Source organism: Opisthorchis viverrini (genome assembly GCF_000715545.1).
Source record: "Opisthorchis viverrini unplaced genomic scaffold opera_v5_27, whole genome shotgun sequence".
Classification (NCBI taxonomy): domain Eukaryota; kingdom Metazoa; phylum Platyhelminthes; class Trematoda; order Opisthorchiida; family Opisthorchiidae; genus Opisthorchis; species Opisthorchis viverrini.
The window spans coordinates 516,704-532,407 of record NW_008751682.1 but is presented as its reverse complement, the minus strand read 5'-3'; the positions used below and the strand labels follow the sequence as shown (position 1 = coordinate 532,407).

General features: G+C 40.5%; 1 protein-coding gene across 1 annotated transcript; it reads left to right on the top strand.

Annotated features, from left to right (window-relative positions):
- Positions 1 to 2,213: 2,213 nt before the first annotated feature.
- T265_12949 (hypothetical protein) lies at positions 2,214 to 3,379 on the top strand (the record flags this gene model as incomplete). The annotated part of the gene is made up of 2 exons (XM_009166438.1): positions 2,214 to 2,359; positions 3,174 to 3,379. Coding segments are annotated over 2 exons (351 nt in total), but the record flags the coding sequence as incomplete, so codon positions are not given.
- Between the last annotated feature and the right edge of the window lie 12,325 nt (positions 3,380 to 15,704).

Below are 15,704 nucleotides of genomic sequence, written 5' to 3'. Positions count from 1 at the left end.
CTCCAAAACGCTTTACAGTTTCTTGTCCCGATGAAAGTAGCCAGTAGGTAGTATCCAGGGTTGTGATCCCCCCAGGGATGATTACAGAAAAAAGCAAAGTTTTCATTCGTGAGAGTCGTGGGTAAACCAAATAGAGTGGACATATATTACGCTTGATAGAAACAGCCGGATACCGCTAATGAAAACAATGTAATCACGAAAAGTGGAGATACGACTTCAGACTAATCGTCGTGTAAACAAACTGTCACGGAATGTCAAGATCATATTCCTCGGAACAGGCCAAAAACCAATCTGTCAGTATATAAGTCAATGATTTGCTTCAGACCAGACCTAATCGTGACCTGGCTTTCGGTCGTCGTCTGGCTCTATTTTTCTTGTTATTCCACTGTTGGTCAAGGGATTGTTTGGTAAAAGCGGCGTGATACGGTAAATAGCAGGTCTATAAAACAGTTTTAGGCATTTCACTTCTAATGAATGAACGTACTTAGGCCCCGTCCACATGCACCACATACACCTCTGAAAAGTTTAAAACTGGAAGAGGGATGTGATGACCGTTAGAGGCTTAAAGTGCATCTGGTTCTTTCCAAGACATCATTTTGTCAGTATAAAGTGGACGCAAGCGACTTAATAGTTCATACGCCATTGTTCTATTCGTCATTTTTTCAACGAGACCTGATTCTTTCAATTCTTTTAATTATTTAACTGGTGAAAGATTTCAGGCCATTTTTATTCAATTAGTACTGTTCTTTTTTCAACATCTCCATCTGAAATCAGGGGGACTCGCGTTTTCATTATTTAAATCAGTTCAACTTTGTATATCAGACTTTCACTGCTATTCTATTAGGGGTTGGCTTCTCCATTGAGAAATAATAACATGGCTTTATCAAATGTCCTTGTTTTATTATTTTCGAGCGCAATCAAAGCGTGGAGTGCTCCCTATCGAAAATTTCACTTCAACCAGTAGTTTTGCATGTTACGATCCTGTGACATTAGTAACAATTTGCATGTAGTCTATTAACTTTGTGACAAATGACCATTTAATTTACAGTGCAAAATCTTGGAGCACATTCCTACGCACCGTGCTATTTTGGTATGGCCTGCCCATGAGCTAATAAACACGAGCAATTCAACCGGACTGAGTATGTGGAAATAACATTAATCACCAAAACCCTACCAAAAAAATTAGAACCCGTTTGCGTTTGGTTGTTGAAATCACTTTAGCTTAAGTGGTGCTGCTACGCCGCCCATGGGCCAACGTTTATACGAGACGGTTGTAGTAGCGAAGAGTTGGCTGTCGTTGTTGAAATTTGTAATGCCTCAGCCATTGGAATTACATCTTGCCCCAGCGTTCTGACGCTGAGCTTCAGATTGCACCAAACGGACTGGTTGAATGAATTCAGTTTTCAGTATCGGTCGACTGCAGTACAAGCTCTCACGTTAAGCGGTTTCATCTGTCTGGCATCGTAGATGATGCTATGTGCTTAGTAATCCTCAGAACTACCCTTCATCTTACCCATATATTTTGGGGAACGTTGACAAACGGGAGGATGGATTAACACAGATTAGTCTTGTCGTTGAAGCTCTTATGGACTGACGCTAAATTGATACCAATAAAGGTCCTCGTGGTGTAAAATGTGTTTTGGGGAAGCATTCAAAATTCATTCTGGAAAATACATCGGTTTTTTACAATTTTCATCTAACGTATGAAGCGAATCACATACAACAACTGAACAATAGTGTGGAATTCCATATAAACTTAATGACATGTTGAGGTATAAAATTCTGGAATTTGTCCTGGTTCGTTTCTTGGAAACTACGCATCTTGGGCATGTTCGAGATCTCCTAACCTCCTGGTAAGAGTTGGAAACCTCACGTCTGTCAAGCAATATGACGAAATCTCGTAGGCATGATATTCTTCGATCATCTCAACCATTTCACAGCTAGCTGCACGATGTTTTTGACGCCACGGGTTACACCTCAGACGGTGTCCTAATATACCAGCGGGATATTTTTCATTTCTTAATAAATGTCATAGAGACGGTGGACACACTAAAAAGCTCTAAAGCCCCTTGGTCATATTCCACCTCACTAGAGATGCAGTTGTGTCAGATCCACCGGACTGCTGTGTCGAATTCAAAAGGTAGAAGCGCCTCTGGTATTTTGTTATTTTCTTTTGTTTTCGTCAAGGATGCCAATTTGAGTTCAATCTCTCGATGGCGACGAAGGGGAATTTCTCTTCGCCAAATTACCCAGGCCTCTATCCCATAGACATCACATGTGAATATCGTTTCTCCGGGAATAATGTAAGAAAAATCGAGATCGAATTTCTCGAATTTGATGTGGAAAGTGCGTCAAAGACGTAAGTTCATGAATCTATTCAAACCTTGTTATCACACACGATTTTTTGGCGTAACTCGCTAGCTCTGTTTGGTAAAAGTACCACATACGACGGAATAATTTCACGCAGTGTAGTGAAGTTTGTTTAAACTGCTTTTTAATGAAAAAAACGACATGTGTACACGTATTTTAAAGTACCAACCAGCAGCCAAATTAAAGGTGACCTCCCAGGAATTTCAATTTATTCATTCAACGGAATACCCATATGTTACCAACTAAGCTACTCCGACCCCAAACCAGTAGTGATAACCACTCTATACCATGATAATCCGCAAAGACTATGTGCACAACGTCACAACGTATATGCAGCATGCAAACCTGTGGTTAGGGTAACCGTCGCTCAATGAAAGCATGTACGAAAATCTGTACCTTCATTAGGAAGTCTCAGTTCATCATGAATCACTCCTGTGTTGAGAATTCACATCTGCAAATATCGCATACTCAAAACTCATGAACGTGTTCTTCAGCGAAAATTTAGGTACATTTCACCCATTTTGGAAGTGATGATACTAGGTCCTCTTTTTACTTCATTTTGATGCTTTATGCCTTTCGAGCTCAATCTGAATACTGTCCTGCTTTATACATGTGACTAGATCTAAAAGGGAACTTTAAAGTTATATGATCAACAGAATGAGTTGAGATTATTTTTGAGCCTGATCACAACAGCACCGTCTAGTAAGCCTGGGGAGCTACGCGTCTGACCGTAGTTTCGTTCAAGTTGATTACCTCACATGCCACACCACGAATAAATTCCCATATTTGCACTTCTATATCAGGTGCTCTGACGCCCGTATGGGAGATTACGTAGAATTACGCAGTTGTTACCCAATGGAATTGCTTACCTATCCAAAACGACGCTTGTGTCATCAACAGACCGCTGACAACCGATATCACATCGAATGGTATGAATCTTGTGTCGTGCTGAAGTTTTTCTCGAATGAGCATTTTGTTGGCACTGGATTCTTTGGATTGTATACATTTTAAACTTCCGGTGAGTTACTTCTGTAGATGTGCGTTGGCCAGTCTAATGTGACACTGAGCACCTGAAAATAAACGTAGAGCAAAGCTTGCACATTGCTGCAGTTCGTCCTTAAGTCTCATCCCCTCGAATCTACATAGAGCGCAGTGAGGTCGCCTGATTGCATATGCGACTGAACACAAACTGCATGTCGTGTATCCCACTGTGCGCAGGCGGACAAATTTGAAAATGAAAGTTCATGTGTGAGGGTGTGAGGAAAAGACGATCAAACGGCTCCCGTATTCGATCAGCTAATTAGAATGATTCATTTACTAGCCATCTCTGACCCAAAAATTTCAACGGATAACTGGCAAACTCAATCTGAGTGTATCTGCGAAAAGTAAATTAAAGCATGGTAAAAATGTACTTAAATTTTCCTACTGCTATCCTGTGGAACAAAGCCCATGAAAATTGCCCCACACGACGATGAAATGATAAACTTTCGCTCATCTAAAGTGTCTCATTTTACGTTCCCTACAAAACCTACGCATTAGATTTTAGGACCGTTTGCTTCCTTGGTGAAGTACATAAGCAGCATTTTGCAAAAAATACACAAAAATGACAGGTTAAATAGACTTGGTTTATAAGACCTCGTATTAAATTGTCTTCTGATTCCTAACTTGTTGTTTGTTTTCAACGATATTCTAACACTGCCGAAACATAGCTCAACTGTTATCTCGCACGCAATTCATCAGTATCTCACCGTTCTTGTTGGGCAGCCCAGTCAACTCATTGATTTCTATCTGACTGTCAAGAAATGGCTGGTCTCCTGAGGGAGGGGGTGATTTAGTACAAAGAGGAACAACATTTGGCGAAAAATCTCTTTTGTGTTTGTTAAAATTAATTCTGTCAATCGGTTCAGTGACTTGCGACTCGTTGGGCAAACACTTACTGATCGACAGAATTAACACAACAGACAGCGAGAACCTGCTTATCCTTTCCGAGGCATGCGGCTAGAAATGCAATGCATTAAACGTGTTCTTGCAGTGAAGCCAGACGAAGTGGTGTGATATTCCACTTACTTTTCCGCCCAAACCCACATGATTTCCCCCAAAATGCCCGCTGTCGATAATCGCACTTTTCCTATCAACACTTGACCACGCTTCATCAAACAAGCGAGACCTCTCTGGATAAAATGGAAAAGTGTCAGGCTTTGTAGTCGATTTGCGCCTACCCCAGCAGCTGGCTGCCAGAGCATGTTAAAGTCATTAACCTGCTGAACAAACAAAACTAATTCTGCTCTTAAAACAATCGTTGTTTGCCTTGATGAGTTGAGTTTAATGGATTAGGCCAAATGCTTGGCTTACCGAAGGCGGATAAAGTTTTTGCGCATAAGTGCACACTCAGTATACACTGATTTTCCGGAATTTGTAGAGGACATTGTCGTGCAGCTTCTCAATACAATTGAGGAAAATTCACTTTAATAGACCGGCCTTTTGGAAATTTATTAGTATATTAAATAGACAAATTAACAAATGGCATAATTTGCGTTAGTTAAAATAAAATAACGCAGTGACCAACGTACTAGAATTCTTGTGTTAACGACACAGGGACTTTCCTTATATATAGCTAGTGTCCATTCATAGTTAGAATGATCAACGAGGGAAAAAAGTCAATATAGAATAAGCTTTCACAGCAATACCATAGAACGGTAATAACTTCGTTGGTAGTGCGAGGGGACTTGGGTCTTTTTGTGGAGATTTCATCCTGTACATGAAGTCAATCTATGCTATAAACCCGAGAGGCACTGAACACTTGTTTCATCCATAGTAAGAATCATCAACAGTGCGCATCTTACCAAACTCCAAAGAGTCTAGAACCCGCGACTTCCAGTAAAGTTTAGCGCCCCTTACAGGACGAAATTTCTGCACAACATATCCCAAAACTCCTCACAATAACAAAAATCTATGAGTAGCTAGGCGGACGAATAAACTTCACCCGTTGAGTGAAACTTCCATCTGAGAATTTGCTGTTAGAGGAGCCAGTCAACACGTGTGCCAGCGAGATTTGGAACCCGTGATTGGATGATGAGCGGCGCTATATCCTGAATGAGTGCGAAGTAATCAGCCGCTAAATGGCCGAACGGTCAAGTGTTTAAACTACTAGCCGGGAGGTCGGAGGTTCGAGACTCGCCGGAGTTTCCTGAGATGTGCACTGCTGATGATTCCCACTAAGGAGGAAACAACTGTGCAGTGCTTCTCGGCTTTTCAGTGTGCATTGACTAAGCGCAGGAAATCTCCACGATATTGATTTCATCAGGTTTCTTAGTCTTCATGGCACTGAAAAGCAAGAAAGCCAGATTTCTTTTCAATTTGATAAAGTCAAATAGTACAAACTCACTGATGATGAAAACACCAGTGATTAATAACTGCTCACAACAGGACAATAAATCAGCATTTCAGCATTTCAGTTCAGCCATCCTTGAAGAACATTCAGTTTCAGGAGGTAGTCTAGAAAAATTAGTTGAAAGTATAGAGCTCTCAACGAGGGCTCATTGGTTCTTACTCGTTGCGTCGAATTCAAGCAGGACAGAAATTGGCAGGTATGATGATTACGTGGCTTTAGTTTGAACCTTTTTAATGTTTTGAAAAGCTATTCAATTAATTCGGGGAAATGAAAACAAAATACATGTGGATAACACCAGTAATTATTTTCTCCACTGCCACAAACAAATCGTACCCTACCAAGTTCTCAGATGGGGTCGCGCTTTAACATGTCGCACTGAAGCTCTATTTAAAAGTCACAGGTAACTGTCGACGGCGACGAATACGGGACAGAGGTAGGGATATAACATTATACGGATCCTGTTGGACAAAAGTAAAAGCCTACGCGAATAAATGCGTCCTATAATTCCTCATTTTATATTCTTTCGCGGATGGATGTAACGCTAATTTCGCGAATGCAGAAGTATCATGTACAGAGTGCGTTACGTTAATCTGGGGAAGATAAAGTTGCGAGTAACATGAGGGTAATTTATGAGGGTAGCCGTGAAATTTACATGTTAAACTATCAATTCAAAATGACCTAGGAAAATGGAGGCCAGTTTGTAATTACTGGTAAAATAAAGCACACCCTGAAGCACTCATCATGTCAGTTTGTAATTACTGGTAAAACATATCTATATACAAACAAACCCTGTCATATAAAATAAAGCACACCCTGAAGCACTCATCTAGGTAGGGTATTGGCAAGAAAGTACGATCAAGGTACTTCCCAGGGCGTACAAGGGAAAGGCTGTTAAACAGACATGAAAACATCCACATTAAAAAGCCAACCGCAAATCATTATTTAAGAGATACCTTTGTGTTCTGAACATTATCCCAGTAACTCAGTGCAAAAGTGATCGATCAGCAAACAGTGGAGATCGTCACAAACCAGACCAGGAATTTGAATAATCTATCTCCTAGACTGTAATTCAAAAGGGTCCAAAGTTGGAATGCAGATACACCAAACATTATGGAATACCTCAAAATACCGTTGATATAAAGAAGATCCTAATGGCATTATAATTAATCCTTCCCGATAAGAACTTGTTTACGTTTGGCTGAGTCACATTTTGACGAATGGGTTTAATGTCTTCTTTCACGGGGGAAACCGATTCAGTTTTTTTCCATCATCTAATATATGTTTTTAAAGGAGTTGCTCATTTCAACATGTTCTCAAATGAGTTGATAGCAGGACATGGTAATGTGCAACTAAGCAAATTTCACTTTTGAACTCGTTTTTTTCGATTCCCTGCCTTGGCCGGAGATTAGATTAAATAAATCCTCAAAAGAATGTATCCTGGGAATGCCTCCCAGCAGTTCAGTCCACCAACTGTGCCTTGTGTACAATTTGAAATTGACATTTCGCTTCGCACATAGTGCGAAATGATTGTAAATCCAGTAGAGTTCAAAATATATGTTGGGGACGTCGCGGGACGTCGACTTCAGGTCCACTGTTGGTCAAACGATTTAAATCTCCCAGAGTATCAATTACTGGCAAAACAAAAGTCCTTATGGGTGAGTCAGAAGCAAGAATGAAGTACAGGTCATTTTTTGCTCAGGAAAAATTAACGTCAATTAAAACCCATAAATACTCAAAAGAATGTATCCTGGGAATGCCTCCCAGCAGTTCAGTCCACCAACTGTGCCTTGTGTACAATTTGAAATTGACATTTCGCTTCGCACATAGTGCGAAATGATTGTAAATCCAGTAGAGTTCAAAATATATGTTGGGGACGTCGCGGGACGTCGACTTCAGGTCCACTGTTGGTCAAACGATTTAAATCTCCCAGAGTATCAATTACTGGCAAAACAAAAGTCCTTATGGGTGAGTCAGAAGCAAGAATGAAGTACAGGTCATTTTTTGCTCAGGAAAAATTAACGTCAGTCAAAAACCGCTGCTTCTGAATAAATCAGAGCCACCCAAAAAATACTGTGCTTTGACGGTTTTCACTACCTTTTCCTTGGTTTTAGTAAGCTACAGTAGATGTATCTTTGTATTGGCCACGGCAGTGCTGTCCTCACCTGTCGACCTAGAGTGTGTAGACGACATATTTCTCGTCTTCAAATGGGGTGAGAAGGCGCAAATGTTTTCGGATGAACTGAGGAAAATCATCTCATCCATTGGCAAACACCTTACACTCACAAAGTCCTATCCCTAACATAAAGTCACTGAACACTTCAATTACAATCCAGGATGAGGCACTCGAAGTCATGGACCTTTTTCTAGTACTGGAAGCCCCACAAGTCCTGATTGTAGCGTGATATATGAGGTCAATGCACCAATCGGCAAGGTCACGTTTTCTAACTTGACACCTATGGCGTAAAAGCGGTATTTCCCCAAAACGGGGAACTGGTGGTGCCTGGCTGAAGACGCGGCAAAATGTGGCTGCTAATCGATGCCGTTGGAGTCCTTGTTGTCAGTTTCTATCCAGATTGCGTTAATGAATGTCTGAAGGTGTAGGCACCTCAGAGTGATTGTAGTAAGCTGTCATCAATTACCTTCCCCATCCACTTTATTCTTTTCCTCACAGTAAGTCTTTCGAATATACCATGGATGTACGTCAGCGAAACATCAATGTTGAACACTGATGTCAACTGAACGAATGTCCACCACCAGGGCATCTGTACACTCAGAAATTTGCGGTAGAGCTATCTGTTTTGTAGCCGAGGTGACGTGGTAGGTTTAGGCACCCTAGTGCAACTGAACGATGTCCACCACCAGGGCATCTGTACACTCAGAAATTTGCGGTAGAGCTATCTGTTTTGTAGCCGAGGTGACGTGGTAGGTTTAGGCACCCTAGTGTGATCCACTATTTTTAGAAAGCCCCTTTTCTGGTTTTTCGTACTTTGGTATCCGTTCCTACTCTACATTTTTGTCTCGCCTCTGATGACGTCCGGTGCTTACTAAACGGAAACCGTTTCTTCACAAAAACCAGTGATAACCCGGTTGTAGAACAAAATAAATTCAGATTTCCTGTGTTATCTCACCAAATCTTTACGTACGCTCAATTTTGACATTGATATGGAGTCACATTCGGTCTGCGTATGAGCGAAGTTATGCAAACACTTGGTGAAGATCTTATATCCGGAACTACGGCACAAAGTAAAAGACACATTCATCAGTTGCATGGAAAAAATAGTTTGTTTGCGTTAGTTTTGACAGCTCCAGTGGCAGTGTTTCTAGGGTTTAAGTTTCACATAAGTAAATGGCGCAGCTGACGCTTATACTGCTTGTCATTCTGGCTTCTTTTGAAGAGGAGCACCCCAAAATAGCCTTGTAAATGATATCATTTATAATCTTCTATAATTTTTTCAGTGGTTCGTAATGCCTTTGATTGTGGAACTATTTTTCGTCGGCAGAGCTGTTAAAATGAGAACATTCCTGTCCACATTTTTATAAGTACAAATCTTACTGCCTCGGTAGAAAAGAGTTTTCTAGGCATTCCTTTGATATTCATAGGCCGGGAGAATTTTGAAATTAGGATACCGTTCGAACTGCTCCGCACCCGAACAGCGGTGAGTAAGGAATACATTGTGCTTAGCAATGGGATTCCATGATACATTTCAGGATTTTATCATAAGCCAGGAAAACCACTTGGTACCGGTTGGAGCCACCTTATGTTATCTTTGCTCACCGAAGGCTCTTTGCCAAGTTCTATTTGCCACACCGGTCATGCAGAGCAGGATGTCGAACCTGAAAATGTTTGGGAGTTTATACTAACCGGATAACCGTGGACATTGGGTATGAGTTGAATCACAGTAATATTATCTATAAGACCATCTTTGCTCCACTCAAGAGTGTTCAAAAATTACTATCTTTCATGTTGATCAAACCGATTGTTGACCACAATTCGTCTTGTCTGGCAAAGAAAATCATACTGATTCCGTTCACTAGTCGTGAGCCAGCTAGGTGACGTTCTGTTCACCGGGCGTTCTGCTGGTCTCAGTCGTGTACTACTAGAATTACGGTGAGAAAATGGACGCATCTATAATGAAGGTGTCAATCGTCATATGTAGGGGAAGAACTCGATGTACTGCACTGGAATTAACCTGTTTAGTTGGAATCTCAGAATACCACACGATAATACCACGTAATTCAAAGAGACAGTGCTCCGCCTAATGAATATGAGAATTTCCTTTCCCTATGGGAGGTCATAGTACATATGAATCTCTCATGGATTATCATTCTTGAGCGTCATTCCACTGAAATGCCAAATTTAGCCTCTTTGAAATCACCAATTCTCCTGATTTAAATGGTTGCATTTTACAGCGCCCTAGTAGCATACGGATCTTAGTTGTGGTAGTAACAACCATTCCGCGTACTAATAAATTCATTCAAGAGGTGCAGGTGGAGGAGTGGTTTTATATGCAAACACTAGGAATTCACTAGTCTAAATCATTTTTGGGTTATATAATACTAACAATCATTACTGAGTGAAAGCTTCATGAAATTTAGGTCACTGTAGACAATTTTTATATAAGATTTGCTGTCTGAATTCTCAGTGCGTAAGAAGGTCGTACAAATAAGGAAGTATCGGAACGCACTTTAAGCAGAAGACTGCTTTACACCACCTTGCATCATCAAGATGGAGACTGACAAGACCAAACAAGTGACCAGCAACAAACGCAAAAGCAGACCTTCCCCCAAGCTTTGCTCCGTCATTATGACTATGCATTTCTTTTTTCCGCTACAGCAGCAGTGCTTAAAATTTATCCTATAAATTGACAAGCTCGTTTGCTATGTTCGTCGTAGCAGACCGCTTTTCAACCTATCGGGCAACACAAATTAACACATGTCATTCCTAATTTACTCTTCAGATCAGTGTATGAAAAAGAACAGTTGGTTTCTGGAATTATTTAGTGTACAGTTGTGGACGATATTCTACTACAAATATGTTACATTGTGAATAATTTTTACGGAGATTTCTGGTGAATTTTATACTAAAACAGATGTGTTATTTTGTATCCTAACTGCTGTGTACATTGTTATTACAGATCAGTTTTCTTGAAATACATGTATATATAACATGATCGTTTGAATTTTGAGGACAGCTGTGACAAACAATCAAGGGTTCAAACTACTCGCCGGATCTGAAACGCCTTAGAATGCTTTAGATTCGCAATGGTGATGGATTTTAATAAGCACGAAGTAGGCGTAAGGTGCTCCTTGGTGTTTCAGCATAGATGAACTTTGTCATGGAACGAATTCTCGGCTGAAAATCCCAACATCGCCTCAGAGTACAAACGTGCTACTTTGTTGGATTAAACTAAACTTAAGCGCCCAGTTAGATGTGGCTTTAATACAGAAAATGTCGATATGGCCTATGTCCTATATTAATTTTCCTTCCAAATTCCGATAAGCCGTACACACCCGTGCAGCGAAGACTCATAGTATTTTCTGTAAATGCATACTCAACTTCTCACAAATTATCCCGGGATCTGAGAGGCCTATTTAACTCTTGATTTCCCAGTGCTCAGATTTCATTGACGTGTTCTTAACTAGTGCTCACCAATCCGTAGAACAATGGTAAACCTGAAGGAGCCAGGCATCCATTCTCTGAGTGTCTCAATTGTTGGCAAGTAAATTTTGGTGCGCACTATCTCCTGGTTGAAAAAGTATTGAGTGCAAGTTCTTCAAAGATACCTGAAACGGTCAAAAGCCACCGGATTATACGTTCTTTAAGAACAGACTAGTCTTAATCAATAACAATAAATGAATTGGTACGTGACAGAGGTTAATCTTATTTCCGCAGAATCACTCTTAACGGACTCACCCAGAAGTAACATGTCTTATCATGCCAAGCTAACCGTCAATTTAGTGACAGGTAGGGTGCTCATCCATCCTACCACTCTTTGAAACAACTTGTATAATGATGTGCTTTTGATTTGTTAGACAACAGAAGTGAGCTGGTATGCCCTATATCCTGGAACTCATTGACTGAGTTTAGAGTGTACACGGGCACACAGATGGATATTTATATTGTTCTAGCTCTTCCGTATACCGGATGCTTTTATCAATGATTTATAATCTGTTGTTCAAGCATTACTGCTTGGGTGCTGTGTATATCCGTGTATTGTTCCGTGTGTACAGACATAAGTGTATGTAGTGGACAACACTCTTCGTTAAAGAAATGACTAAACCTAAAAGGCGTTTGAAGCACATGGTCTATACCTCCGCTACAACAGCTGCACAAGTGGACAATAAAGACAATCATGTATAGGAGACGCTGGTCACATTATAAGAATTGGAAGCATTAGCCCACCAGCTTCATTGTATCATTGAGTCTTCATGAAAAATTGAGGTATGCATTAATTTATTGGTTCATATGGGTGGAGAAGGTTCTCCTTGGCAATGTGTCGGAATATTGTTAGGACGGGTGTGTTTACTGGTGGCTGATCACTTAGCCGTTGATCTGTTCGTAGAGCTTGGCCGTTAACCCACAAACGTTTCGTCCCCAGTTGAGGAAGCATCATCTGCGTACCAATGATACCTGCCTGACTGGGACGAGACATTTTCAAGACAATCTTCAAGCTCGGCGAATAGAACAACGGCCACCAAATCAACTACCTTGTTTTCCACGAAAACTGGCCACCTCAGACCAGGTAGGTGGTTCAGCATTGATGGACCAGTTTCTGATAGCTAATATCTATTCGTTCCTATAAATTGCAGAACAGTGTAAAAAGGCTCAATCTTCCATGCGATTAAGTTGTTTCCCTATTTAATACCAAAACGAGCAATAATGAATAACCTGTTTTCCTCCGCTGTCTGGGGGGTATGGTTGGCGTCGCAATCAATAGATAGAGTTTTACACACCCGTGAATAGTATCAGGATTACCATAGTACGTACTATCTTAATCAGGTACAAGCGTTATCTATTTGTGATAATTTTATATTTTCTATGTTATGTGAAACCTTGGTAGCCAAAAAGGTTGAGCAGTTCTGCTGCTAATGTTCTAAGAATTGCGGAATAGGAGCTGATTGTCTGATTCCTTACACTAACTTACATAGTAAGTGTAAGTAAAACGGTTGATGACTGTTCACATCACTCTGAAATCAACCTGGAGCTCTGACGCCTGAAATTAATCAAATTTCTCATTCTATGCGATGGCTCACCTTTTGGATGATATCATATGTCTTGGCTTTTAGATGTTAGCCGAAGCTTTCTTGGTAAAGCTGACAAGGCAAAATTCCCTCGAACCGCTTTAATCATTTGATTCATTTTCACTTTCAAATAGGAAAATTACTACCACCCTCCTAGATTCAGTTTTGATGTCCAATGAGTCCACAGCTACCCGAAGTGGCGTAGTTAATTTAACTCGACGTCAAAGTTTGTAGCAAGCCCTAAATGACGTCAGCGACTCACGGGTACTTACAATCAGGTGACGGAAAACTTTTGGTGCCAATTTTCATTTGCTTACAGCCAGCTCAATTCCCAACTGGTGCTTCATCCGTCACTGGGAATTAAGCCATTGAAAAGTCTAGAAATAACCACGTGGCTGGTTACCCCCTGTTGGAAATCATCGGCAGTAGATATTTCATGGACCACTTGAGTCATGCATAACCCCAACTTTCTGCAATACTAGAACATTACACTGCTCCGCTACATTTCTTGTATACCGTTCCTGTCCAGTGGTTCAGTGTTCACTGGCTCTCCAAGTAATTCTCTATATCACAACTGGACTAAAACCATCCATAGATTTTTATAACTGAAAGGGATTGGACATTCGTAAAAGTGAGTGAGTAACCACTGGAAACCAGAGAACAACGAAACGTAGATCAAAACACTCAGCTGAAAAAACCGGTTAAATTAAATAAAACCTGACACAAGGACTGAAGCATTCAGGTTTGGAAAAGAATAGTCATATATGTTTTGCACAATGACTCCTTTTGCGCAGCCCTTTTTTTGCAACCCAACCGTTTTAAGCAAATAAAGCGGTACGTCTTTATTGTACTTTCGATCTCATGCACTGGTAATCTAAATTAACCTAAGTGAAACTTCGAGAGCATTAAATTGTGAAGAATATTAGCACATGTATAGCCGCCTGGTTAATATTTGTTCTACTAATCTCAGGACTATCGTGAGTTTTTAGACAATTCTATTGAAAGCTTACGTCCAAAATATTCTTGTTTAAATGTATAGTCCTTCCCACGGAAGAAATATGGGCGTTGAACTTAAAGGCATTGTTTTATAGGCCACTGCAATGCACTCAGACACCTAGGCTAAATCTGAGGACATCATTTACCAGCAGTCCTACAAAACGGAGATCCGTTCGCAACGGGACACACCCTAGTTTGTTTGAGGTGCTTTTTCCTCTAACAAACTAATGCATCCTGTTTTTGGCTCCCTAGTTATTTCCATTTGTATGCTTTCTGTTGATTCTTATGTGTATTACTTTTGGAAATATATAATGTTCCCGTTTCTTGTCTACATCTAGGACATATTTGCGATTCGCTTGTAAATATGGCCGTTTCTCAGAAGGCATCGAATAAATTTAGAATCTCTCAGTTTGACAAAAATCTATCTAATGAAGGAACAAAGTGGAATCTGATTGGAATCTCTGATTGTATTATGCAGACTAATTTATATGTTGTTTTAATGTAGCCAAAAAACAAATGTTTGTTTGTGGTTTTAAGAAGTTTTCTCGCATCGCTTTATCCAGAGATTATATCAAAACTGATTTCCCAGCCTACACAGTGGACCTGAAGACTTAAGAAAACCGTGAAAACATGTAACAGGAACAACGTGATGTGTCAGTTTATCCTAAGTAATTCCAGGTTTTATGCAGAAAAGTGTGTATTCGAGTGACAAAGGATATTCTGGACTTCTGTCCTTGACCGCCACAAATGTAAACCAGTAAGCATACGTATTCTGTCCGAAAAAGAGGAAGGAAATTTCTCGAGGTGGACTTGAGGAACCGATATTACAAACAAGAATCAATCTACCGTTGCGTGCAATGGAGCAGAAGTTCTATCGTATTACCTTATTTAAACCGACTGACGGAATACCATTCGGGGCACAAGAACCTGCTTGGAGCTGCATCAGCAAAGATTATGGCATGGAAGCCACGAATATCGACGGCAGATCTATTTCGGGCACCCACCAATTAAGGAAAGCAAAAGTGGTTGGACTCAATGATCACGACGCGGAGCACAGAATAACGCCAACCAGCGGAGGCCCTTGGCCAGAAGACTAATCATAATTGAAGGTCCGCCCGGCGAGCAGCACACAGTTCAGTTCTCGTAAACTACCGAATGCGCACTCACTAAAGCACTCGTTGCGACACACTGAGGATGTCATCTCGGGTGCGATAAAAAATTTGCAGTCAACTTGACCAGGTAAATGACAAAGTAAAGGTCAATAATAAAGGGGCATGTTCTCCCACATATTGACAGCTACCAGTCTTAAGAGGAAAAAAATAGGATCAAAATGTCAAACAAAACTAACAGAGTCCGTAATAGATTCTATGTCACCAGAAAAGTTGACGGAAAGAACCTCATTTTTCTAAGATATACCAGAATGCATTAGCCTTCAGTATCGATTTCCGGCATATTCTTCCGGTTACTATTTCAAAACCCCAAAAAAGTAATAACAAGGAATGAAACCGAAGTGTTGTATCTGTATTCATGAATGTGCTGCAGTTCTTTTCGTGATGTCTAATTATATACAATTATTCGACCAGTCACAGTGTTACAAAAGAAATTAGAATGATTTTAACAATGGATGGTCTTGGTACAGTAATTATGCACCGTATTTTTCGGTAGAAATGGACAAATAATTTTCGCCATCGTAGAGGTAAGGTAC